The 22,623-nt window shown below is 47.6% G+C and overlaps 8 protein-coding genes across 9 annotated transcripts; 2 read left to right on the plus strand and 6 right to left on the minus strand.

The window, feature by feature from the left end:
- Positions 1-36: 36 nt before the first annotated feature.
- On the plus strand, positions 37-12,041 carry brm (ATP-dependent helicase brm). The gene is made up of 7 exons (XM_089467525.1): positions 37-192; positions 472-802; positions 867-949; positions 6,769-8,220; positions 8,287-9,973; positions 10,035-10,826; positions 10,897-12,041. Exons 2-7 carry the CDS (start codon positions 526-528, stop codon positions 11,769-11,771), a joined length of 5,166 nt encoding a protein of 1,721 aa, XP_089323651.1. The 5' UTR covers positions 37-192; positions 472-525; the 3' UTR covers positions 11,772-12,041.
- Positions 815-2,208, minus strand: LOC108612559 (inositol monophosphatase ttx-7-like). 2 transcript variants are annotated; one of them, XM_018005487.2, is made up of 4 exons: positions 2,064-2,208; positions 1,499-1,998; positions 1,340-1,443; positions 815-1,246 (listed from the first exon to the last, which is right to left on the minus strand). In XM_018005487.2, exons 2-4 carry the CDS (start codon positions 1,976-1,978, stop codon positions 976-978), a joined length of 855 nt encoding a protein of 284 aa, XP_017860976.2. In that variant the 5' UTR covers positions 1,979-1,998; positions 2,064-2,208; the 3' UTR covers positions 815-975. The 2 variants fall into 2 exon arrangements, with proteins under 2 accessions (XP_017860976.2, XP_017860975.2); XM_018005486.2 differs by lacking the exon at positions 2,064-2,208 and having other exon boundaries at positions 1,499-2,035.
- LOC108612561 (inositol monophosphatase 1) lies at positions 2,190-3,350 on the minus strand. Its single transcript, XM_018005488.2, has 2 exons — positions 2,590-3,350; positions 2,190-2,536 (listed from the first exon to the last, which is right to left on the minus strand). Exons 1-2 carry the CDS (start codon positions 3,159-3,161, stop codon positions 2,260-2,262), a joined length of 849 nt encoding a protein of 282 aa, XP_017860977.2. The 5' UTR covers positions 3,162-3,350; the 3' UTR covers positions 2,190-2,259.
- Positions 3,765-4,952, minus strand: LOC149269180 (uncharacterized). Its single transcript, XM_089467555.1, has 3 exons — positions 4,432-4,952; positions 4,149-4,252; positions 3,765-4,071 (listed from the first exon to the last, which is right to left on the minus strand). Exons 1-3 carry the CDS (start codon positions 4,906-4,908, stop codon positions 3,801-3,803), a joined length of 852 nt encoding a protein of 283 aa, XP_089323681.1. The 5' UTR covers positions 4,909-4,952; the 3' UTR covers positions 3,765-3,800.
- Positions 5,423-6,584, minus strand: LOC149269181 (inositol monophosphatase 1-like). The gene is made up of 2 exons (XM_089467554.1): positions 5,866-6,584; positions 5,423-5,790 (listed from the first exon to the last, which is right to left on the minus strand). The coding sequence occupies exons 1-2, from the start codon at positions 6,447-6,449 to the stop codon at positions 5,511-5,513; spliced, it is 864 nt and encodes a 287-aa protein (XP_089323680.1). The 5' UTR covers positions 6,450-6,584; the 3' UTR covers positions 5,423-5,510.
- Positions 12,042-12,145: 104 nt separating the features above from the next.
- Positions 12,146-14,115, minus strand: LOC108612554 (SPRY domain-containing SOCS box protein 3). Its single transcript, XM_018005476.2, has 3 exons — positions 13,609-14,115; positions 12,762-13,323; positions 12,146-12,347 (listed from the first exon to the last, which is right to left on the minus strand). Exons 1-3 carry the CDS (start codon positions 13,933-13,935, stop codon positions 12,208-12,210), a joined length of 1,029 nt encoding a protein of 342 aa, XP_017860965.1. The 5' UTR covers positions 13,936-14,115; the 3' UTR covers positions 12,146-12,207.
- A 75-nt stretch (positions 14,116-14,190) lies between these two features.
- On the plus strand, positions 14,191-21,227 carry Brr2 (U5 small nuclear ribonucleoprotein l(3)72Ab). Its single transcript, XM_089467524.1, has 7 exons — positions 14,191-14,371; positions 14,467-15,162; positions 15,220-16,584; positions 16,652-20,030; positions 20,093-20,267; positions 20,334-20,616; positions 20,677-21,227. The coding sequence occupies exons 1-7, from the start codon at positions 14,327-14,329 to the stop codon at positions 21,160-21,162; spliced, it is 6,429 nt and encodes a 2,142-aa protein (XP_089323650.1). The 5' UTR covers positions 14,191-14,326; the 3' UTR covers positions 21,163-21,227.
- Positions 21,204-22,575, minus strand: LOC149269182 (uncharacterized). The gene is made up of 2 exons (XM_089467557.1): positions 22,171-22,575; positions 21,204-22,104 (listed from the first exon to the last, which is right to left on the minus strand). Exons 1-2 carry the CDS (start codon positions 22,277-22,279, stop codon positions 21,470-21,472), a joined length of 744 nt encoding a protein of 247 aa, XP_089323683.1. The 5' UTR covers positions 22,280-22,575; the 3' UTR covers positions 21,204-21,469.
- Positions 22,576-22,623: the final 48 nt, after the last annotated feature.

Genomic DNA, 22,623 nt, shown 5'->3' on the forward strand with positions numbered 1-22,623 from the left:
TGATATGATACGATCTTCTAAATGAATATGGAATTAAAATGTTCATGCTGAACGCAACCAGTCTTTGCCGGTGCATAGGGTTGCCACAGTTTGTATTTTGTTATACAGAGACGTCCGCCATTGTCGCGTCTATCGTCAAATAAAAAGTGTGAAAATCGAGAGACCTAAAACGCATTCAAATTGTGCAAATAGGTAAAATTTCGGTTTAAATATTGTGCAATATGCTGCCTGATAGTATGACGAGTGTCTGAAACGCTGTAGATAAGCGCCACTGATGCTTTTTATAAGAATTTTAAGCCATGTGCAAATAAAGTGTGTGTGCGGTGAGGGAGAGTGAGAGCAACAAAAGCCAAAAACCGATTACATATACAGTTTATATACATTTAAATGGACTTTGCGCAAAACGTAGAGCAATGAAATGCTAACATTTAAGCGAATATATCGTATTTTTATATTTGCACAACTTTTTAGCTAACATTTTAAGGCCAAGCCAGTGCAAAACGAACACACAGAAAACGCAGCGAAATGGCCTCGCCCTCGCCGGCGAATAGTCCGATGCCGCCACCACAAGCACCCAGCCCCATGGCGCCGCCATCTCAGAGTCCTGCGCCCTCGCCGCACAGTCCCTATCCGCACCAGCCGCCCCAAGGACCGCCTCAAGGGCCACCGCCCGGTGCACCCCACATGCAAGGGCCTCCACCGCCGGGTCATCCAGCTGGACCGTATGGCCATCCCATGCAGCACGGACCACCCGGTCAAGGTCCCCCAGTACATCATATGCCACCGCATCATCAGGGCATGAGTATGCGTAAAATTCTTTAGTAATTCTGTTGAGACATTTAATAACTGTTTACAATTATATTCAGCACCTCATATGGGCATGCAAATGCCACCAACTGGACCGAATATGTCTCCACTTGGCTATCAAACGCACGGCATGCCGCCCAACGTAAGTGCACTATATAACATTCTTAACTATGTGAATTTGTAGTCCTTGATATGATCCGCCTGCTCGATCAGTTGAATTGCCGCCTGGGCAAGCGACTCTGTGCCGGCAGCCACAAGATTTGGTTTCATTATATTGAATGCACTGCCATTTGTGTTATGTACCACACCGCCAGCTTCACGTACAAGCAAAACGCCAGCAGCTACATCCCAAGGCTTTAGATAGTCCACGTGATAGACATCCAATGTGCCCTTTGCCACATACGCCAGAGACAATGCGGCGCTGGCCAAGCATCGCGTGCTATTGTTTAAGCAGACAATAGACAATATAATTATATATATGTATATTGTTGAATTGCATATATATTATATTATAGTTCTAAAGATAGCTTACCCAGCAGCCCCAGAGCCCAGTTTGTAGGCACGTTTCAGACACCGATCACGCAATTGAGGCACATTGACCAAAGTAATTTCAAGTCCAACCACTGCACTAGACATCTGAAATTTTAGTGATACTTAACTTTTTATAGGGTTTTCAAATGATTTATCATACCTCTGTTGCACCGGTCACTTGAATAGGTTCACCATTTAGAAAAGCGCCATGACCTTTCCTCGTCGAGTATAGCTCGTTGTCTACGGGATTATAGATAATGCCTATCACCAGCTCCTTATCAATGGCTAATGCTACCGAAATGCCGCAATGCGGCAGCCGGTGTATGTAGTTGGTGGTGCCATCGATGGGATCTATGATCCAAGTGGGCGCATCTGTCAGCTCTGGCAGCTTCTTTTTGCCCGCCAATGTTTCCTCGCCTATAAAAACGGATTCTGGGAAGGCTTTCAGCAGGTTCTCGGTTAGCTGTTCTTCAATTTGCTGATCGTAGACGGTGACAAAGTCGAAGAAGGATTCTTTCACCATGACCTCCTTTTTGCTTTTATTGTAGCCCTCCATAAATATGGGTCCACATTTGGTAACCAAGTCTACAGCAACATCATAATACTCCTTAATCTTTGTTTCTTTCGTATTCTGGGCCATGTTGACAAGCTGTAAAAAAGCTAAAGCATATAAATAAGTAAATATTTGTCGGCCCATGCTAGAGCGATCGTAAAGTGCGACTTACGGTAGGATTTGCTGTCTATAGCACAACTAATCAGCTCCGTTAGTTTATCTACTGTTTTGATCAAAAAGCTTGCAGAGCTTTCGCTTTCAAGAAGCTCTGCAATGCAAACAGATAACAACTAAATAATTACTGAAGCTTTTTTTTCGTCAGAACTTTATTTGTTGAACGGGTTTTATAAATATATTTTGAGTAGATTCTAAGGGTCAGTGCCGCCAACAGAGCGCTCCTGATCTGCTTTGCGGAGCAGGTTCTCGATTTCTTTGCGCAATTTTTCGGTGCCGGCACAAATCAAATCTGGTTTCATAATATCGAAAGGTCCTCCGAAGGGATGTGTGACTACTCCGCCTGCCTCACTCACCAGCAATGAGCCAGCGGCACAATCCCAAGGATACATGTCCTCAATATAAAAGGCATCCAAATTGCCGGCAGCCACCATGCAGAGCTCATCCACGACACAGGAGTAGGCCAACAAGCTGGCGAATATTTCAACTAGTTTAAAAGATATTAAAAGATATTACTCGCTTACCGTCTGGCATGCAATCCCACATGGTAGATGCGTTTGATATGCTTGTTAGCCACATTATGCACATGCAACAGGGACACCTCATAGGCCACATTGGCATCCCGCAAGCGCTCACATTCGCTCACATGAATGGGCTTGCCATTGCAGAAGGCGCCTTGACCCAGTTTCGCTGTATAGAGCTTGCCCTGGGCTGGATTATTCACAATGCCCAGCACGATTTGCTTATTGATTGCCAGCCCGATCGAGACACAAACGTGTGGGATTTGTTTAATGAAATTGGAGGTGCCGTCAATGGGATCGATGATCCAAGTGGGCGCATCTGTCAGCTCTTTAGAGACATTATTATTCTTGGCCGTGTCCTCTTCGCCAATGAACTTGTGATACGGGTATTTGGCTAAGATTTCGCCCATCAGAAACTCCTCGATCTTGTTGTCATAGTCGGTGACCACATCATAGAATGCGCCCTTAATGTCCACATTCTTCTCCGTGCGATTGTAGCCCTCGATCAGTATATCGCCTGCGCGCTGCGCCAGCGGGTAAATGAAGTTATACAATTCCTCAATTTCCGTTAACATATTGACAGCTGACGAATGTTTGTAAAGACCTGTTATAGAGCTTGCGATATGCGTTGTTACTGCACGGACATCAGCTCCCGACTGAAACCGGACAATGATGCTCGCATCGCTTTTGCTTTAGCACTCACTCGCATTTGTTTACTTTGAGTTTTTCTTGATGCGCTCAATAAAAAACTCTTGCATATGATGACGGAGAGTTCCACAGATGAACTGGCAATTGAAATCTGTTGACTGCGTTTTATCGCATCTGACAACTACAAATAGACATTTCATTATCTTTAACATACAATGTCTCTATATTGTACAGGGTAGTCGAACTATTCGCGGAATGAAACTGGTTTCAATTGACGGATACTATATATTATATATGTAAATAAATTTACAATTCTTTTATACTAGATAAGACTATCTATTGCGACCTTTGCCCAACCAAGCTTGAGTTTATTTAACTAATTATTTTTCTCAAGACATTCACTAAATAGTCTCATTTCGATTTCGCCATTAATCAATTTATATATTTTTATATCAGGATTATTTTTATTTCAGTTTTTACAATTGCTTGAATGCACCTGCATTAATTTGTTCTTTGAATGCATCTTAGAATGTTCACATGAATAATAGTTTTTATTTCCAGTTAATTTACTTGAATGTATATTCTGTTATTTGATCAGCTTCTGCAATGAGACTTATCACACTCTTGGCCAATTCATCTGTGCCGGCGCATGCCAAATCGGGCTTCATAACATTGAATTTGCCACCTTTGGTATGGTATATAGAGCCGCCTGCCTCTGTTAAAATAACAGCGCCAGCTGCAATATCCCAGGGCTGCAGATCATCAACGTGATAGGCATCACATTGTCCCGTTGCCACATAGCAAAGAGCAAGGGCTCCGCTACCAAAGCTGCGGGTGCTGTAAATTGTAAAGTATGAGTGTTTTTTATGCTCTCCTCTCTCTCTCTCTCTCTCGCTCTCTTTCTCTTTACTTACGCTGTGGCATTTGAGCCCAACTTGTAAAGTCGTTTGATATTCTTATCTCTGACAGCAGCTGCATGTATGACTGAGATTTCTAGGGCGACCACAGCTTGATTTATCTAAAGAACACAAAAGAGCTTTGAGTCTCAGCGTGTTTACCGCAAAGTCTTCTTTATGATTTGCAGGTGCAAGCAAACATCAAATGATTTGAAATTGTCATTGACACCAACATTTCTGTGTTATCACGATGATTGTGGGTTTTTCTTTTTCGGCAATTAGATAATGGGAGAGCACTTACCGTAGTCACTTTGGAAGTGTGTATGCGCTGGCCGTTGAGGTAGGGGCCGTGCCCTTTCCATGCCGAGAACAATTCATTACCCGGCGGATTATAGATGATGCCCACAACGAGCTCCTTGTTGATGGTCAGACCCACCGAAATGCAGCAATGTGGTATGCGATGGACGAAATTTGTGGTGCCATCAATGGGATCGATGATCCAGGTGGGTGCATCAGTTAACTCGGCGTCGCGTTTGCTAGTTGCCGATTCTTCTTCGCCGATGATTAGCGACTCGGGAAAGGCCTTTAGCAAGCCCTCCGTTAGGAAATCCTCAATCTGTTTGTCATACACAGTGACCAGATCATAGAAGTCTTTCTTAACAGTAAAATCAGTTTTGGGCTTTTTGTAGCCCTCCATTAGCAGGGGCCCGCATTGCTTCACCAAGTCCAGCGCCACTTCGTAATACTTCTGCAATTTTGACTCAGACATTGAGCTCATTTTTTTCGCTTTGCACTCGACCAACTGATGCTAACCACTGAAATTTGTATATCTAATTGAGCTGTGAACAGGCAGCTTGCAAAAGCTTGCCAAAAAGCTCTTTTAGTCGACGTGAAACTTTGAACTTTAATATGTGTAGAATCATGTTGATTCTTGCTGAGTTCTTAACAAGATTATAGACAAGAATAAAAGATAATTTTAATCTACGACTTGATTACCCTGTCAACATCTCCTTTTAAATCTGTAATTAAGCTTCAGACAATGTAAAATGGGGTCAGTTGATAAGACGTCAATTAATCAACATAATATATGGTAGGGTATTTAAAGCAGCCAGTTGAACAATTAGACTTTATTTTGGATATATTTATAGAACGCAATTGATAAGGAGTGGAAAGTTTATTATACGATTTGATGACACACTTCAAGTTAAATTTTAACAATTAACAATCAACTTAATAATTGTTGTATGGAATGTATAAGATGAGAGATGTTTCAAGTAAAAGAGTAATTGAGATCGATAGAATATACATATATACATTTATTGGTTCATTCGTTATTAATTGCATACCTTTTTATTGTCAATAGCAATTTAAAATATATATTCAAACATCCTCTTCACCTCCCACAGACTTGGCTTGGTCTGCCTTGCGTATAAGAGTTTCAATTTGCAATCTCAGTGCTTCTGTGCCGGCACAAATCAGATCTGGCTTCATAATGTCAAAGGGCCCCCCATAGGGATGGGTAACAACGCCGCCGGCTTCGTGTATCAGCAAATAGCCAGCAGCACAGTCCCAGGGGTACATATCCTCAATGTGAAAGGCGTCCAAGTTGCCGGCGGCGACCATGCAGAGGGAATCCACCACAGCTGAATAGCCAATCAAACTGATAAGAAGAGGAGCAAGAAATATAAATTGAATATAGATTAGATTGTTAGGAGTGATACACAGCTCTACACACCGTCTCGCCTGTGAGCCCACATAGTAGATGCGCTTAATGTGTTTGTTCCTTATCGTTGGCTCGTGCAGCAAACACACCTCATAGGCAACATTAGCATCGTTCAGACGCTCACAATTGCTCACATGAATGGGCTCACCATTGCAGAAGGCACCTTGTCCCAGCTTGGCTGTGTAGAGCTTGCCCTGGGCTGGATTATTCACAACTCCCAGCACGATTTGCTTATTGATTGAGAGGCCAATGGAAACGGATACGTGTGGGATTTGTTTAATGAAATTGGAGGTCCCATCGATGGGATCTATGATCCAGGTGGGCGCATCTGTTAGCTCCTTCGTTATATTGTTGTTCTTGTGCGTATCCTCCTCGCCAATGAACTTGTGCTCCGGATAGCTGGCCAGTATGCTGCTCATCAGGAACTCCTCTATTTCATTGTCGTAGTCGGTGACTACGTTGTGGAACTCGTTACGCTTCAGTGTAAACTTTTTGCCCGCATTCTGATAGCCCTCGAACAGTATTTCACCTGCTCTAACAGCCAGCGGATAGATGAACTTGTACAGCTCCTCGATATCGCTTTTGTTTGCTGTCATTGTTTGCCTTTGAGTCGGAGTTTTTGGATGCTTCGTCAGCTGTCGTCGAGAACTGAATTTGCACTGAGTAGTCACAAAACGAGTTTCTCACTCAGCCGTGACTAGAAATTCGCTCAACTGAGCAACTGAGATACCAAAAGCTTTCTGTTTACTTGGCTTACAAATTGAAAACAAAGGGAGACTCTTTGGATATTAGATAATGACTTTTGAATGCTCTATATGATTATATATGATATACAGTTTCTTGTGGTAACATTAACATATATAAATTAACATATTTTGATTCCCTCATTCATATATAAAATTTTTGTCTTTTCAGGGTCCTCCACAGGGTGGTCAGGGTCCGCCTGGTGGCCCGCCCGGTGGTCCGCCCGAACGTTCTGGGCAAGAGAATCTGCATGCTCTGCAGCGAGCCATCGACTCGATGGAGGAGAAGGGCATGCAGGAAGATCCACGATACTCGCAACTTTTGGCCATGCGTGCCACCTCCAAGCATCAGCATCTTAGTACTTCTCAGGTGAACCTGCTGCGCACTCAGATTACGGCCTATCGCTTGCTGTCGCGCAACAAGCCCATTTCCATGCAGATGCAGCAGGCTCTGCAGGCGGCACAGCAGCAGCAGCAGCAACAGCAGCAACAACAGCAGCAGCAACAGCAACAGCAGCAGCAACAGCCTCCGCAGCCCATAGGACCGCCGGGTATGCCTGGTGGACCGCCACCGGGTGGGCCGCATGCGGGTCCGCAGCCGATGCAAGCGCAGCAGCCGCCCTCAACGGGCACACCGCCTCAATGCTCTACACCACCAGCTAGTCCATATGGGCCGCCTGTGCCGGGCCAGAAAATGCAGCCAGCGCCTCCGCCGCATATGCAGGGACAACCGTTGCAGCCGCAGCCTCCGCTAATTGGCGGTGCACCACCAACGCCGCAGCAGCAGCAACAACAGATCCAACAGCAGCAACAGCAACAACAACAACAACAGCAGCAACAGCAACAGCAGCAGCAACAACAGCAGCAGCAACAGCACCAACAACAACAACAACAACAGCAGCAGCAGCAATTGCAGCAACAGCAACAACAACAACAACAGCAGCAGCAACAACAACAGCAACAATTGCCGCTGCAGCCACCGCCTGAGCAAATGCAGCATCAGCAGCATAATGGCGGTAAGCCGCTGTCGATGGGCCCTGCAGGTGGACCGCCGCTGATACCAGCGACGCCCATGCAGGCGCAGGGCATTCGGCCTGCAGCTCCGTGCCTGCCTGGCAGTCAAGTGGCGCCTCCGGGCCCGCCACGGCCAGGTGCACCGCCCGGACAGCAACAGCCGATGCCCAAGCCGAATCGTGTGACCACTGTGGCCAAGCCGGTGGGCCTCGATCCCATCACGTTGCTGCAGGAGCGTGAGAATCGCATAGCTGCTCGCATTTCGCTGCGCATGCAGGAGCTGCAACGTCTGCCGGCTACCATGTCCGAGGATCTGCGCCTGCAGGCGGCCATTGAGCTGCGGGCACTGCGTGTTCTGAATTTCCAGCGCCAGTTGCGCATGGAAATTGTGCAGTGCACCAGGCGAGACACCACACTGGAGACGGCCATCAACATGAAGTTCTACAAGCGCACCAAGCGCCAAGGCCTGCGAGAGGCACGCGCCACCGAGAAGCTAGAGAAGCAACAAAAGCTCGAGGCAGAACGCAAACGTAGGCAGAAGCATCTTGAGTTCTTGTCTGCTGTGCTGCAGCATGGCAAGGATCTGCGTGAATATCATCGCAACAATAAGGTGAGTGCATAGAAGACATGGGCGAAGCTGTGCTCTGATGATGAAATCTTAATTGTCCATTTGCAGGCTCAGTTGGCGCGCATGAACAAGTCGGTGATGAATTACCATGCGAATGCGGAGCGTGAACAGAAGAAGGAACAGGAGCGCATTGAGAAGGAGCGTATGCGTCGTCTGATGGCCGAGGATGAGGAGGGCTACCGCAAGCTGATTGATCAAAAGAAGGACAAACGTTTAGCATTCCTGCTGTCGCAGACAGACGAATACATTAGCAACCTCACCCAGATGGTGAAGCAGCATAAGGACGACCAGATGAAGAAGAAGGAGGAGGAGGGCAAGCGTCTGCAGCAATACAAAAAGGAGCTGTTGATGAGCGGCGAATATGTCAATATTGATGAGAGCAGTATTGCAGCCGATATGCGCGTCCATGTCGTAGAGCAATGCAGCGGCAAGAAGCTAACAGGGGATGATGCACCAATGCTCAAGCATTTACATCGCTGGCTCAACATGCACCCGGGCTGGGATTGGATTGATGACGATGATGATGACAATGACGAGTCGCCCGAGAAGAAGCCGAAACCAAAGCTCGAGGAGCAGCCGCAGGAGCGTAATGCCGCTGCCGAGGGATCTGAGGATGCTACAGATAAATCTGCGCAGCCAGGTGAGGCGGGCGCCAATGATTTGATCAATCAGGTGAAAGTGGAGGACGATGAATATCGCACTGAGGAGCAAACCTATTACAGCATTGCCCATACCGTGCACGAAAAGGTCACCGAGCAGGCCAGTATTATGGTCAATGGTCAGCTTAAGGAGTATCAATTGAAGGGTCTGGAATGGCTCGTTTCGCTCTACAATAACAATTTGAATGGCATTTTGGCCGATGAGATGGGTCTGGGCAAAACCATCCAAACAATTTCTCTGGTCACCTATTTAATGGACCGCAAAAAGGTTATGGGTCCATACCTAATCATTGTACCGCTCTCAACTCTGCCCAATTGGGTGCTGGAGTTCGAGAAGTGGGCGCCTGCCGTAGGCGTGGTCAGCTATAAGGGCAGTCCACAGGGCCGTCGTCTGCTCCAGAATCAAATGAGAGCCACCAAATTCAATGTGCTGCTCACCACATACGAGTATGTGATCAAGGATAAGGCGGTGCTGGCCAAGATTCAATGGAAGTACATGATTATCGATGAGGGCCATCGCATGAAGAATCATCATTGCAAATTGACGCAGGTGCTCAACACGCACTACATAGCGCCTTATCGGCTGCTCCTTACGGGCACACCACTGCAGAATAAGCTGCCCGAGCTCTGGGCGTTGCTTAACTTTTTGCTACCTTCGATTTTCAAGTCGTGCTCCACATTTGAGCAGTGGTTCAATGCACCGTTCGCCACCACCGGCGAGAAGGTCGAGCTGAATGAGGAGGAAACCATTTTGATCATTCGACGTTTGCACAAGGTGTTGCGTCCCTTCCTGCTGCGTCGTCTCAAAAAGGAGGTGGAGCACCAGCTGCCCGACAAGGTCGAGTACATTATCAAGTGCGATATGTCCGCATTGCAGCGAGTGCTCTACAAGCACATGCAGAGTAAGGGCGTCCTGCTCACCGATGGCTCCGAGAAGGGCAAGCATGGCAAGGGCGGTGCCAAGGCTCTGATGAACACCATCGTCCAGCTGCGTAAGCTCTGCAATCATCCATTCATGTTCCAGCACATCGAGGAGAAGTACTGCGATCATACTGGAGGACATGGCGTCGTTTCAGGTAAATATTCCCCTATATTTTTTTATCAGCAGTTTCGCTATACATTTGGCTTGCTTTGCAGGACCCGATCTGTATCGTGTGTCGGGTAAATTCGAGCTGCTTGATCGCATCTTGCCCAAGCTGAAAGCAACCAATCATCGCGTGTTGCTCTTCTGTCAGATGACCCAGTGCATGACCATTATTGAGGATTACTTGAGTTGGCGCCAGTTTGGCTACTTGCGTCTGGACGGTACCACCAAGGCCGAGGATCGTGGCGAACTGCTGCGTAAATTTAATGCAAAGGGCTCTGATTACTTTGTCTTCTTGCTGTCCACACGCGCTGGTGGCCTCGGCTTGAATTTGCAGACAGCCGACACAGTGGTCATATTCGATTCCGATTGGAATCCGCATCAGGATCTGCAGGCACAGGATCGTGCCCATCGTATCGGTCAGCGTAATGAGGTGCGTGTGCTGCGTCTCATGACGGTTAATTCGGTGGAGGAGCGCATTTTGGCCGCGGCCCGGTATAAGCTGAACATGGACGAGAAAGTCATTCAGGCGGGCATGTTCGATCAGAAATCTACGGGAAGTGAGCGTCAGCAATTCTTGCAAACAATTTTGCATCAGGACGATAACGAGGAGGAGGAGGAGAACGAGGTGCCAGATGATGAGATGATTAATATGATGATAGCGCGCAGTGAAGAGGAAATTGAAATATTCAAGAAAATGGATATTGAACGAAAGAAAGAGGATGAGGAAATACATCCGGGCAGAGAACGTCTCATCGACGAGTCTGAGTTGCCCGACTGGCTGACCAAGGATGACGACGAGGTGGAGCGTTTCCATTACCAATATGATGAGGATACCATATTGGGTAAGTTGATATACCTTTTTATATGTATGTATAAAGAAAAGTAAACTAATTCTTTTACTTGCATTTGTAGGTCGTGGATCACGACAGCGCAAGGAAGTTGACTATACGGACAGCTTGACCGAAAAGGAATGGCTGAAGGCTATCGATGATGGCGCTGAATTCGATGAAGAGGAAGAGGAGGATCTCGACTCCAAGCGCAAGCGTCGCAAGCGCAAGAATCGGAAAGACGAATCCGATGATGATTCACTCATATTGAAGCGCAGACGCCGCCAGAACTTGGACAAGCGGTCCAAGAAGCAAATGCACAAGATCATGAGCGCTGTCATCAAGCACACGCAGGATGGTCGCACGCTGTCTGAGCCATTTATGAAGCTACCCTCGCGACAACGGCTGCCCGACTATTATGATATTATCAAGCGGCCGGTGGACATTAAGAAAATACTGCAGCGCATCGAGGACTGTAAATATGCGGATCTCAATGAGCTGGAGAAGGACTTTATGCAGCTCTGCCAGAATGCGCAAATCTACAATGAGGAGGCGTCGCTGATCTATCTCGATTCTATAGCGTTGCAAAAGATTTTTGTCAGTGCACGGCAAAGAGTTACGGCGGCTGCGGACGCGGCTGCTGTGGCCGCTGGCGAGAACACTGGTGATGCTCATGGCAATGGCGGGGGCGCCGGTGGCTCCGATAATTCGGACAATGACGACGACGATGGCGATGATGGTTCCGATGATGAGGAGATAGCCACCACATCTGCGGCGGCCGTTAAAATGAAGCTAAAACTTAATAAATCGCTGGCCAGTGCGCCAGCCACGCCCACACAATCCTCAGCAGCTGCCTCGGTGGCCAGTGGTGCAGCGACCACTTCTAAGAAGCAGACGCGTCGGAAGCGCGCTCAAAAGAAGTACACCATTTCGGATGACGATGACGACGACATGGACTAGCTGCCACTGGGCGTCATTTTCAAACGAGCATCGAACGGTGCCGAGTTTAACTAACATTTAGTTTACTTTAAGTTCTTTTAGCCACGCCCCAATTCAGTTCACCCCACTCCAAGCGTCACAGCCCCCACGTATCCCAATCCCAAATCCCGTCAGCATTGCAATAATGAAACTTTCAACAGTTTTTCGCACATACAAAAAAACACAATGATATATTCACATATATTTAAAGCAAATACTTTTAAAATAAATCCACAGTCTGTCCTAAATAAACCGGACTGTCTTTATAGAAAAACAAAAACAAATCTACTGGAATTTACAAAACATAGAAAAAACCAAAATAGTATTTGCCAAAAATACATTGTAATTTTAGGAAATGCAATACAAAATATGTATATATATATTTATATATAATAATAAGTTCAAAGCCGATATTCAACTACAACAAATAGTGAAAATATTCATCACAGAACTCGTGAATGGATGAGACATACTCCTCATCGCCGCTGTCATTGCGGCGCACCGGAATTTTGTGCGCATTCGCGTAGAGATCCTCATCGATGTTGACATCATCAGTTTCTAAAAAAAAAATATGTATATATATATAATATATGTTTAATTAAATGGCAATTGAATAAGGGCGCGGACAACAATCTTCAGGCTTAGACAAAGGCAAGTATTTAGGTCATAGCTTGAAATAAACTCTAGATAATTGAAGGGGTACGGTGACACATACTTATATATACATACATACATACATATACATATATGTATATAACTTATATCTTCCAGTTTACTTAGAGAACTTTGGCAAAAATACGATTAGAGTCAGTTTGTTTTGCTTCATTTATCTTTAGTTGTTAAATTACAAGTGATAAGAGATACTTTTTGGTTTTATCAAATATTTGATGTAAACAGAGAGAACGAATTAAGAGCTTTACGAAAAGATTTCTTTGAGCATGATTAATTTTGAAAGTTAATTAATAAACTTACCTCTATATTTTTGTTTTCTGCCCAAACGTAGCTTGGAGCTGGAAAGTACCGCCTCATCGCACAAATCCAAGTCCAGATTTGTAGAGCATCTGGAGTAGCGCACGGGAGGGGCTAGAAACCAATATGATTGCATAATTCTTTTCAGGCCAGGCATTTGACGCAGCTCATCGAGTTTTTGCGGCTGCTTAGCAAGTGATTCGAATGCGCGCAGCTGCAGCGTTGCCGCCTGAGAGGTGGAGTTAATCAAGCGAATGACAGACTTAGCAGCTGTTGAGCAGACCATGGGATAGATTTTGACATGCGGGTCTGTTGGTATGTTCGTGTAGGCCACTCCGAGCGAGCGACGATTCAAAAAGAATTCCAAATGACCACGTGTGCGATCCAGATAGATGCCTACCAAGCAGCCCTGGGAAAACTTTTGACCATACGGCAACTGATCGCCACAATGCTGGATTTTACCGTTGTAGGAATAGCCCCAGGATTGGGCATTGGTGCCCAGCGCCGAGACGAAATGGAATTTGAATTGTTTCAGATTAACACTATCGGTGCCTATGCCAAACATCTAGAAAATATTAAGAGAGAGGGAAAGACAAATAAATAGTAACCGAGTGGAATTATTACGTTTGCATTGACCTTTTCATAAACCGGGCGGCCGAGTTAAAATAGGAATACACAACTGGCTTATCAGCTCTCACTCATCACTCACTATGCACCACAGATTTCCTCATGCCGAGAGACAGGCGGACTGTGTCAAGTGCGTTACAGCTGTGTTATCTTTTTAAGTGGCGCTTATCTCCCGAGCTATTTGAATCCCTTTTGATGCAGTTGCCAATGCACTAGAACTTACCACATCAGTACCAGCCAGCACTGTAATTACACGCATTTCCCAGAAATGAACTTTGTCCTGTTGCAGCGGCTGTTCGCCACGCACAATGGCCGTTCCCTGACTGTAGGTGGGATGAAAGACGATGTCTCTGCCTATGACTTGGGCATCGGAATCTTCTGTGTGATGCCACTGCCACTCCAGGCCATTACCACTGTCCTCACCGCAGCGACACGTGACCAGATCGGGAATGTTTCCTTTGTGGTTGGCTACATCGATACAGCTGGGAAAACGACAATCGCAAAAACCAGGACAGCGTAGATCCTGATCGGTACTCGGTAGCGGCAGCATTTTGATATGTATATATTGTCTTCAAATTTATTCACTCTCGTAAACGATCCACTCACTAACGAGGTTGCAATACAACTGATTTGCTTATCGATTTGTAGCTCAATAAATTACAAATTCAAGAGAGTGAGCGTCGTTTGTTTTGTTTACTTCTGCATGGACACAATGTGACCAGAGCGAAGAGCAAAACTAGTGTTGAAAAAAAGGAACTCAATAAACACAACTCTTATCGATGTATATGAATAATCGATATCAATAACTAATTATTATCGATTCGAATACATCTTTATCGCAAAGCCAGCCAATAAACAGCGAAAAAAGTATTTTTGCCGCTTTAAAATTGCAAAAATAAGTTAATCCGGCACTTAAAACGATAACAACTAGCTAAACAAATATGGCGGACGCCGCAGCACGTCAATTGCAGTATGAGTACAAGGCGGTAAGTATTAAAAAATAAAAGGAAGAAAAGCGGCCACCACATGCGGTAAACGTTTGCCGAAAAATGTTTCTTAATTTCTATTCTCTTCCATACAGAACTCGAATCTTGTGCTGCAAGCTGATGTACGTCTCATCGAGCGTCCGCGTCGTGATGAAGCCACCGGCGAGGTGTGCTCTCTGGTGGGCAAATTGGATGGCACTCGCATGGGTGATCGCTATCAGCGTACAAAGCCGGAAAAAACGGAGGAGCGCAAAGTCAAGCGTCAAAAGCGTGACGAGGCGCAGTACGATTTTGAGCGCATGAAGGGCGCCACATTGCTATCAGAGGGTATTGATGAAATGGTAGGCATTGTCTATCGCCCAAAGACGCAGGAGACTCGTCAGACCTACGAGGTGCTATTGAGTTTCATACAGGAGGCACTGGGCGATCAGCCACGCGACATTTTATGTGGCGCTGCAGATGAAATTTTGGCTGTGCTTAAAAATGAGCGGCTTAAAGATCGCGATCGCAAACGGGAGGTGGACAGTTTGCTAGGTGAAGTGACAGATGAACGCTTTGCCCTGCTCGTGAATCTTGGCAAGAAAATCACCGACTTCGGCAGCGATGCAGTGAATGCTCTGACGGCAGCTACCAATAATGATGAGCAAATTGATGATACTTACGGCATTAATGTACAGTTCGAGGAGTCTGAAGAGGAGAGTGACAATGATATGTATGGCGAGATACGTGACGACGATGCACAGGATGAGGGCGAAGAAGCGCGCATTGATCATACACTGCACGCCGAAAATGTAAGTAGCATTAATTATGCTTATATTAAAACATACATTTATTATTTTAATTTACAGCTCGCCAGCGAGGAGGCTGCAAGTAATGTAAAGAAGGATCGTTCGCTGCATCCATTGGACATTGATGCCTACTGGCTGCAGCGCTGCCTCAGCAAGTACTACAAGGATGCGATGGTTTCCCAGAGCAAAGCTGCCGATGTCCTCAAGATACTAAAGGATGCCGCCGATGAACGCGACTGTGAGAATCAGTTGGTTCTGCTGCTGGGCTACGATTGCTTTGACTTCATTAAGCAACTGAAATTGAATCGTCAGATGATACTCTACTGTACCATGTTAGCGTCCGCACAAACAGATAGCGAGAGGCAGCGCATACGGGAAAAGATGCGTGGCAATACGGCGCTGGCAAAAATATTGCGTCAGCTGGACACTGGCAAGGCCGATGAGCAGGAGGAGGCGGATGCGCGAGCCAACAAGCGTGGCAAGGGCGATGCTGACGATGGTGGAGCCGCTGCTGCTGGTCAAGTGCCTGGTGTACGCCAACTGCTGGAACTGGATGAGCTAGCCTTTACCCAGGGCTCGCATTTCATGGCCAACAAGCGTTGCCAGCTGCCCGACGGCAGTTATCGCAAGCAGCGCAAGGGATACGAGGAGGTGCATGTGCCCGCTCTCAAGCAAGTTCCCTTCGAGGCGGACGAGGAGCTGCAGCCGATTGACAAATTGCCCAAGTATGTTCAGCCAGTGTTCGATGGCTTCAAGACCTTGAATCGCATTCAGAGCCGGCTCTACAAAGCCGCTTTGGACAGCGATGAGAATATGCTGCTTTGTGCCCCTACTGGTGCAGGTAAAACGAATGTCGCCTTACTCACAATGATGCGGGAGATTGGCAAGCATATAAACGAGGATGGAACCATCAATGCACAAGACTTCAAAATCATCTATGTGGCACCCATGAAATCTCTGGTACAGGAAATGGTAGGAAACTTCGGACGCCGTCTGGCCTGCTACAATCTGACTGTCTCTGAGTTGACGGGTGATCATCAGCTAACGCGAGAGCAAATTGCCGCAACACAGGTGATCGTGTGCACACCTGAGAAGTGGGATATCATCACACGCAAGGGTGGCGAGCGGACATTTGTGAGCCTGGTGCGTTTGGTCATCATTGATGAGATCCATTTGTTGCACGACGAGCGTGGACCGGTGCTTGAGGCGCTCGTGGCACGTACCATACGCAACATTGAGACCACTCAGGAGGATGTGCGTCTGGTTGGTCTGTCTGCCACGCTGCCCAACTACCAGGACGTGGCCACATTTCTGCGTGTGAAGCCCGACAAGGGTCTCTTCTATTTCGACAACAGCTATCGACCGGTGGCGCTGGAGCAACAGTATATTGGTGTGACCGAGAAGAAGGCTTTGAAGCGATTCCAGGTGCGTGTCAAACTCTATAAAAAAAATAGAATTCCAGTTAATATAATGATCTCTTATTTCCACACAGGTCATGAACGAGATCGTGTATGAAAAGACCATGGAGCATGCTGGTCGCAACCAGGTGCTAGTCTTTGTGCACTCCCGCAAAGAGACGGGCAAGACGGCGCGTGCAGTGCGCGACATGTGCCTCGAGCAGGACACGCTGGGCAGTTTTCTGCGCGAGGGCTCGGCCAGCATGGAAGTGCTGCGTACCGAGGCGGAGCAGGTGAAGAATACAGAGCTAAAGGAATTGCTGCCATATGGTTTTGCCATACATCATGCTGGCATGACGCGCGTGGATCGTACGCTAGTTGAGGATCTCTTTGCTGATCGGCATATTCAGGTGCTGGTGTCGACGGCCACCTTGGCTTGGGGTGTGAATTTGCCCGCCCACACGGTCATCATCAAGGGCACACAAGTGTACAATCCGGAGAAGGGCCGCTGGGTGGAGTTGAGCGCCTTGGATGTGCTGCAGATGTTGGGACGTGCCGGTCGGCCACAGTATGACACCAAGGGCGAGGGCATACTCATTACGAACCACAGCGAGCTGCAGTTTTATCTATCGCTGCTCAATCAGCAGCTGCCCATTGAATCGCAGTTCATTTCCAAGTTGCCGGACATGCTGAATGCTGAGATTGTGCTTGGCACCGTGCAACATCTGCAGGATGCAGTCAATTGGCTGGGCTATACATACCTCTACATACGCATGCTTCGCAATCCCACGTTGTATGGCGTTTCGCATGATGCGATCAAAGCAGATCCGCTACTGGAGCAGCATCGCGCGGATTTGCTGCATACGGCTGCCTGTAGTCTGGAACGCAGTGGCTTGATCAAATACGACCGCAAGACGGGCCACTTCCAGGTCACGGATCTGGGCCGCATTGCATCCCACTATTACCTGACCCATGAGACAATGTTGACCTACAATCAGTTGCTAAAGCAAACTCTGAGTGAAATCGAGTTATTCCGTGTGTTTTCTTTGTCGTCGGAGTTCAAGCACATCTCTGTACGCGAGGAGGAGAAACTGGAGCTGCAGAAGCTTATGGAGCGAGTGCCCATACCCATCAAGGAATCCATTGAGGAGCACAGCGCCAAGGTGAATGTGCTGCTGCAGGCGTACATCTCTCAGCTCAAGCTGGAGGGTTTCGCCTTGATGTCTGACATGGTATTCATCACACAATCGGCTGCCCGTCTAATGCGCGCCATCTTCGAGATTGTGCTGACGCGTGGCTGGGCGCAGTTGGCGGATAAAACGCTGACGCTGTGCAAGATGATTGATCGTCGCATGTGGCAGTCGATGACGCCGTTGCGCCAATTCAAGAAGATGCCTGATGAAATCGCGAAGAAGCTAGAGAAGAAACACTTTCCTTGGCAGCGTCTGTACGACCTGGAGCCGCATGAGCTGGGCGAGCTGATACGTGTGCCCAAGCTGGGCAAGACCATACACAAATTCGTGCATCAGTTTCCCAAACTCGAGCTGTCTACGCACATCCAGCCCATAACGCGATCAACGCTGCGCGTGGAGCTAACAATAACCCCCGATTTTCAGTGGGATGAAAAGGTGCACGGGCAATCGGAAGGTTTCTGGGTGTTGATTGAGGATGTGGACTCGGAGCTGATATTGCATCATGAATTCTTCTTGCTCAAACAGAAGTATGCACAGGATGAGCATCAGCTGAAGTTCTTTGTGCCAGTTTTTGAGCCTTTGCCCCCACAATATTTTCTACGCATTGTCTCCGATCGCTGGATAGGAGCCGAAACACAGCTGCCCGTGTCCTTCAGGCATCTCATTTTGCCCGAGAAGAACATGCCACCAACGGAACTGCTGGACTTGCAGCCGCTGCCCATTAGCGCTTTGCGCCAGCCCAAGTTCGAGGCATTCTATTCGCAACGTTTCCCGCAGTTCAATCCCATCCAGACGCAGGTCTTCAACGCCGTCTACAACAGCGATGAGAATGTCTTTGTGGGTGCTCCAACGGGATCTGGCAAGATGACCATTGCCGAATTTGCCATCATGCGCTTGTTTAGCCAGAGCAGCGAAGGACGTTGCGTCTATCTGGTGTCCCAAGAGGCGCTGGCCGATCTGGTCTTCGCCGACTGGCATGCCAAGTTTGGCAGTCTGGATATCAAGGTGGTCAAACTGACTGGCGAAACGGGCACGGATCTTAAGCTCATTGCCAAGGGACAATTGATTATAACCACCGCGGACAAGTGGGACGTGCTGTCGCGTCGCTGGAAGCAGCGTAAGAATGTGCAGCAGATCAATCTCTTCATTGTCGATGAACTGCAGCTGGTGGGCGGCGAGGAGGGTCCCGTCATGGAGATCGTCTGCTCGCGCATGCGTTATATCAGCTCCCAAATTGAAAAGCAGATTCGCATCGTGGCCCTCTCCGCCTCGTTGACAGATGCTCGCGATGTGGCCCAGTGGCTCGGCTGCAATCCCAATGCCACGTTCAACTTTCATCCGAGCGTACGACCCATACCTCTGGAGCTGCACATACAGGGCTTCAATGTCACCCACAATGCCACACGCATTGCAACCATGTCCAAGCCCGTGTACAATGCCATACTCAAGTACAGCCCGCATAAACCCGTAATTGTATTTGTATCATCGCGCAAACAGGCGCGCCTCACAGCCATCGATATACTGACGTATGCTGCCTCGGATCTGCAGCCGAATCGGTTCTTCCATGCCGAGGAGGACGATATCCAGCCCTTCCTCGAGCGCATGTCGGACAAAACGTTGAAGGAGACGCTGGCTCAGGGCGTTGCTTATCTACACGAGGGCTTGTCTGCCTCAGATCATCGCCTGGTCGAGCAGCTCTTCGATTCGGGCGCTGTGCAGCTGGCCGTTGTCTCTCGGGATCTCTGTTGGGGCATGAGCATTTCGGCACATCTTGTTATTGTCATGGACACCCAGTTCTACAATGGCAAAAATCATTCGTACGAAGACTATCCCATTACGGATGTCCTCCAAATGATTGGACGCGCCAATAGACCCAACGAGGATGCGGATGCTAAGTGCGTGCTGATGTGTCAGAGTTCCAAGAAGGATTTCTTCAAGAAATTCATCAACGAGCCTCTGCCGATCGAAAGCCATTTGGATCACCGTTTGCACGATCATTTCAATGCCGAGGTGGTCACCAAAACCATTGAGAACAAACAGGATGCCGTCGATTATCTAACGTGGACATTCCTCTATCGAAGACTAACCCAGAATCCCAACTACTACAATCTACAGGGTGTGACGCATCGCCATTTATCCGATCATCTGTCGGAGCTTGTGGAGAACACGCTCAGCGATCTGGAGCAATCCAAGTGCATAAGCGTTGAGGATGACATGGATACGTTGCCATTGAATCTGGGCATGATTGCCGCCTACTACTACATCAACTATACAACTATAGGTACGATCTAAGTTTGTTTTCTCTTTAGTAATCCTGTCTAATCCTAAAACAATTTCTTGCAGAGCTCTTCAGTTTGTCGCTTAACAGCAAGACCAAAGTGCGAGGCCTGTTGGAGATCATTTCATCGGCAGCGGAGTATGAGGATGTTGTAGTGCGGCACCACGAGGAGCAGGTTCTGCGCACGCTCTCCCAGCGCTTGCCCAACAAGCTAACTGGACCCAATGAAACAGCACCCAAGTAAATACTGGAATATAATTAATTTTGCTTCTATTTTTCATTAAATGTACTTTCAATTCCTTGCAGATTCAATGATCCTCACATTAAGACCAACTTGTTGCTTCAAGCCCATCTCTCGCGTCTGCAGTTGGGTCCAGAGCTTCAGGGTGACACGGAGCAGATACTCAGCAAAGCTATACGCCTGATACAGGCCTGTGTGGATGTGCTGAGCTCCAATGGCTGGCTATCGCCAGCTGTGGCTGCCATGGAACTGGCTCAAATGGTTACGCAGGCTATGTGGAGCAAGGATTCGTACTTGCGGCAGCTGCCACACTTCAATGCTGATATCATAAAACGCTGCACAGAAAAGGTAAGATTAAGAAAGAAGTAAATTTGGATCTCTGTTAATTCTCATTTGATATGCTTGCAGAAAATTGAAACTGTTTTCGACATAATGGAGCTGGAGGACGAGGATCGCACACGTCTGCTGCAGTTGTCCGATGTGCAAATGGCCGATGTGGCACGCTTCTGCAATCGCTATCCCAACATCGAGCTCAACTACGAGGTTGTTGATAAGGATCGCATCAATTCTGGATCCACAGTTAATGTGGTGGTGCAGCTGGAGCGTGAGGATGAGGTTACCGGCCCGGTTATAGCGCCATTCTTCCCGCAGAAGCGCGAGGAGGGCTGGTGGGTGGTCATCGGTGATCCAAAGACCAATTCGCTTCTCTCCATCAAACGCCTGACGCTGCAGCAAAAGGCCAAAGTCAAGCTGGACTTTGTGGCGCCCAGTCCAGGCAAGCACGATTATACGCTGTACTACATGAGCGATTCATACCTGGGATGCGATCAGGAGTACACATTCTCCATTGAAGTGGGCGATTTCCAATCAGAGAGCGAAAGCGAATCCGACTAAGTTACGATTAAGCCGATATCATAAACAAACAATAATAAAACTAAAGCTCAAACATTTTAATCAAATTGACATGCGATATATTTCGGAGTTGGCAGACTCCGGTTAATGGCCACTAATTGGTAAGCAAATAAGTTGTATATGCTGTTACGTGTGTGCGTGTGTGTGTGTGTGTGGGCAATTCCAGTTTCCAGTTTCTTTTGTTAATAATTTTGCAAAAAAATTCGAAAGTGCCCCAGGTGTTAGAAGAGTAGAAATTGGACATCGATTCCACATAGTTGCACAACATTTTCGTATAATATTAATGTCATTAACCTGTCACAGAGACCGCTCCACCATGGCTGCCGGCGGTGTTACCAAAGCCGCTATTGGCGAAATTGTTGGTGGAGGCGAAATTGATGGTCTGGCCGTTGGGGAGTTTGAAGACTTGGCTGTGGGAGGCACCGGCGGAGTTGCTGTTACCGAATGGACTCAAGTTTTGCGATTGAGTGGCCGTGCTGGTGGAGGAGGCGCCGAAAGAGCCAAGATTACTTTGCGACTGGAAGCCCTGGGCCTGAGCATTGGCCGCCGATGAGCCGGAATTGAAGCGATCGTTGAAGTTGCTACTCGCTGCACCATTGGAGGCTGTCTGTTCCTGGTTGTAGCCGTTGGGGCCCAAGGGACCAAATGGCTGGAAGTTGACATTGGCGCCGGCAGTGCCGCCATAACGATTAGCACCCACATTGACGCCACTCAAAGCCCCGCCTGCCCTTGTGTCAACTTGCGAGTTGCTGCCAAATCCACCACGGAAGCGTCCCTGACGCTTCACTCGCTTGTGCGCCGCATAGATTTCATTTAGTGTCTCATCCAGCAGCGATCGAACACGTCTCACGTTCTGTCGTGCCTTGGGCCTGATGTGCAGATTAGACTCGAGCACAACCTCCTCGATGGTAGCGCCCTTTCGAGCTGTGCGATCGAACACATCAATTAGTATTGTTATTCAATAGGAATTGATTAGTTTTTGATATTTACGCAATTCCTCCAGAACCTGCTTCTCGTTGCGTTGCCTCAGCTGTGTCGTTGCCGACGTCGCAGCAAGGCAAACGGCCGCAAAGATTAGCATACAAATTGACAAATTCATGGCGTTATTAAACGATTGCGGTGAAAACTTTTTGAATACTCCAACGGCACGTCCGAACGCAACGGCGATGCGTAGACAACTGTTGGAAGCTGAGCGCGCTGATTGCGGTTTATTCCACTGATACTCTCACTTTTCAAGCGCCAGGGGGCGCCCCCTGACGGCGGGAAGTGCTAAAACCGCTATTGATATTTAAATTTTGGCTAATCTGCGCATACGTTAATCGATTTCTGGCATATGTAAGAAAGCAAAACAGCGTCGACACGCAGAAGACAAATCATTTAAACAATTGTTTGTATAATGAGTCGCACAAAACAAAAAACATGTCTACGAAAGCCGAAACCGGT

Source organism: Drosophila arizonae, chromosome 4 (genome assembly GCF_054131065.1).
Source record: "Drosophila arizonae isolate 15081-1271.41 chromosome 4, UAZ_ARI_1.0, whole genome shotgun sequence".
In the NCBI taxonomy this organism is placed as follows: Eukaryota; Metazoa; Arthropoda; class Insecta; order Diptera; family Drosophilidae; genus Drosophila; species Drosophila arizonae.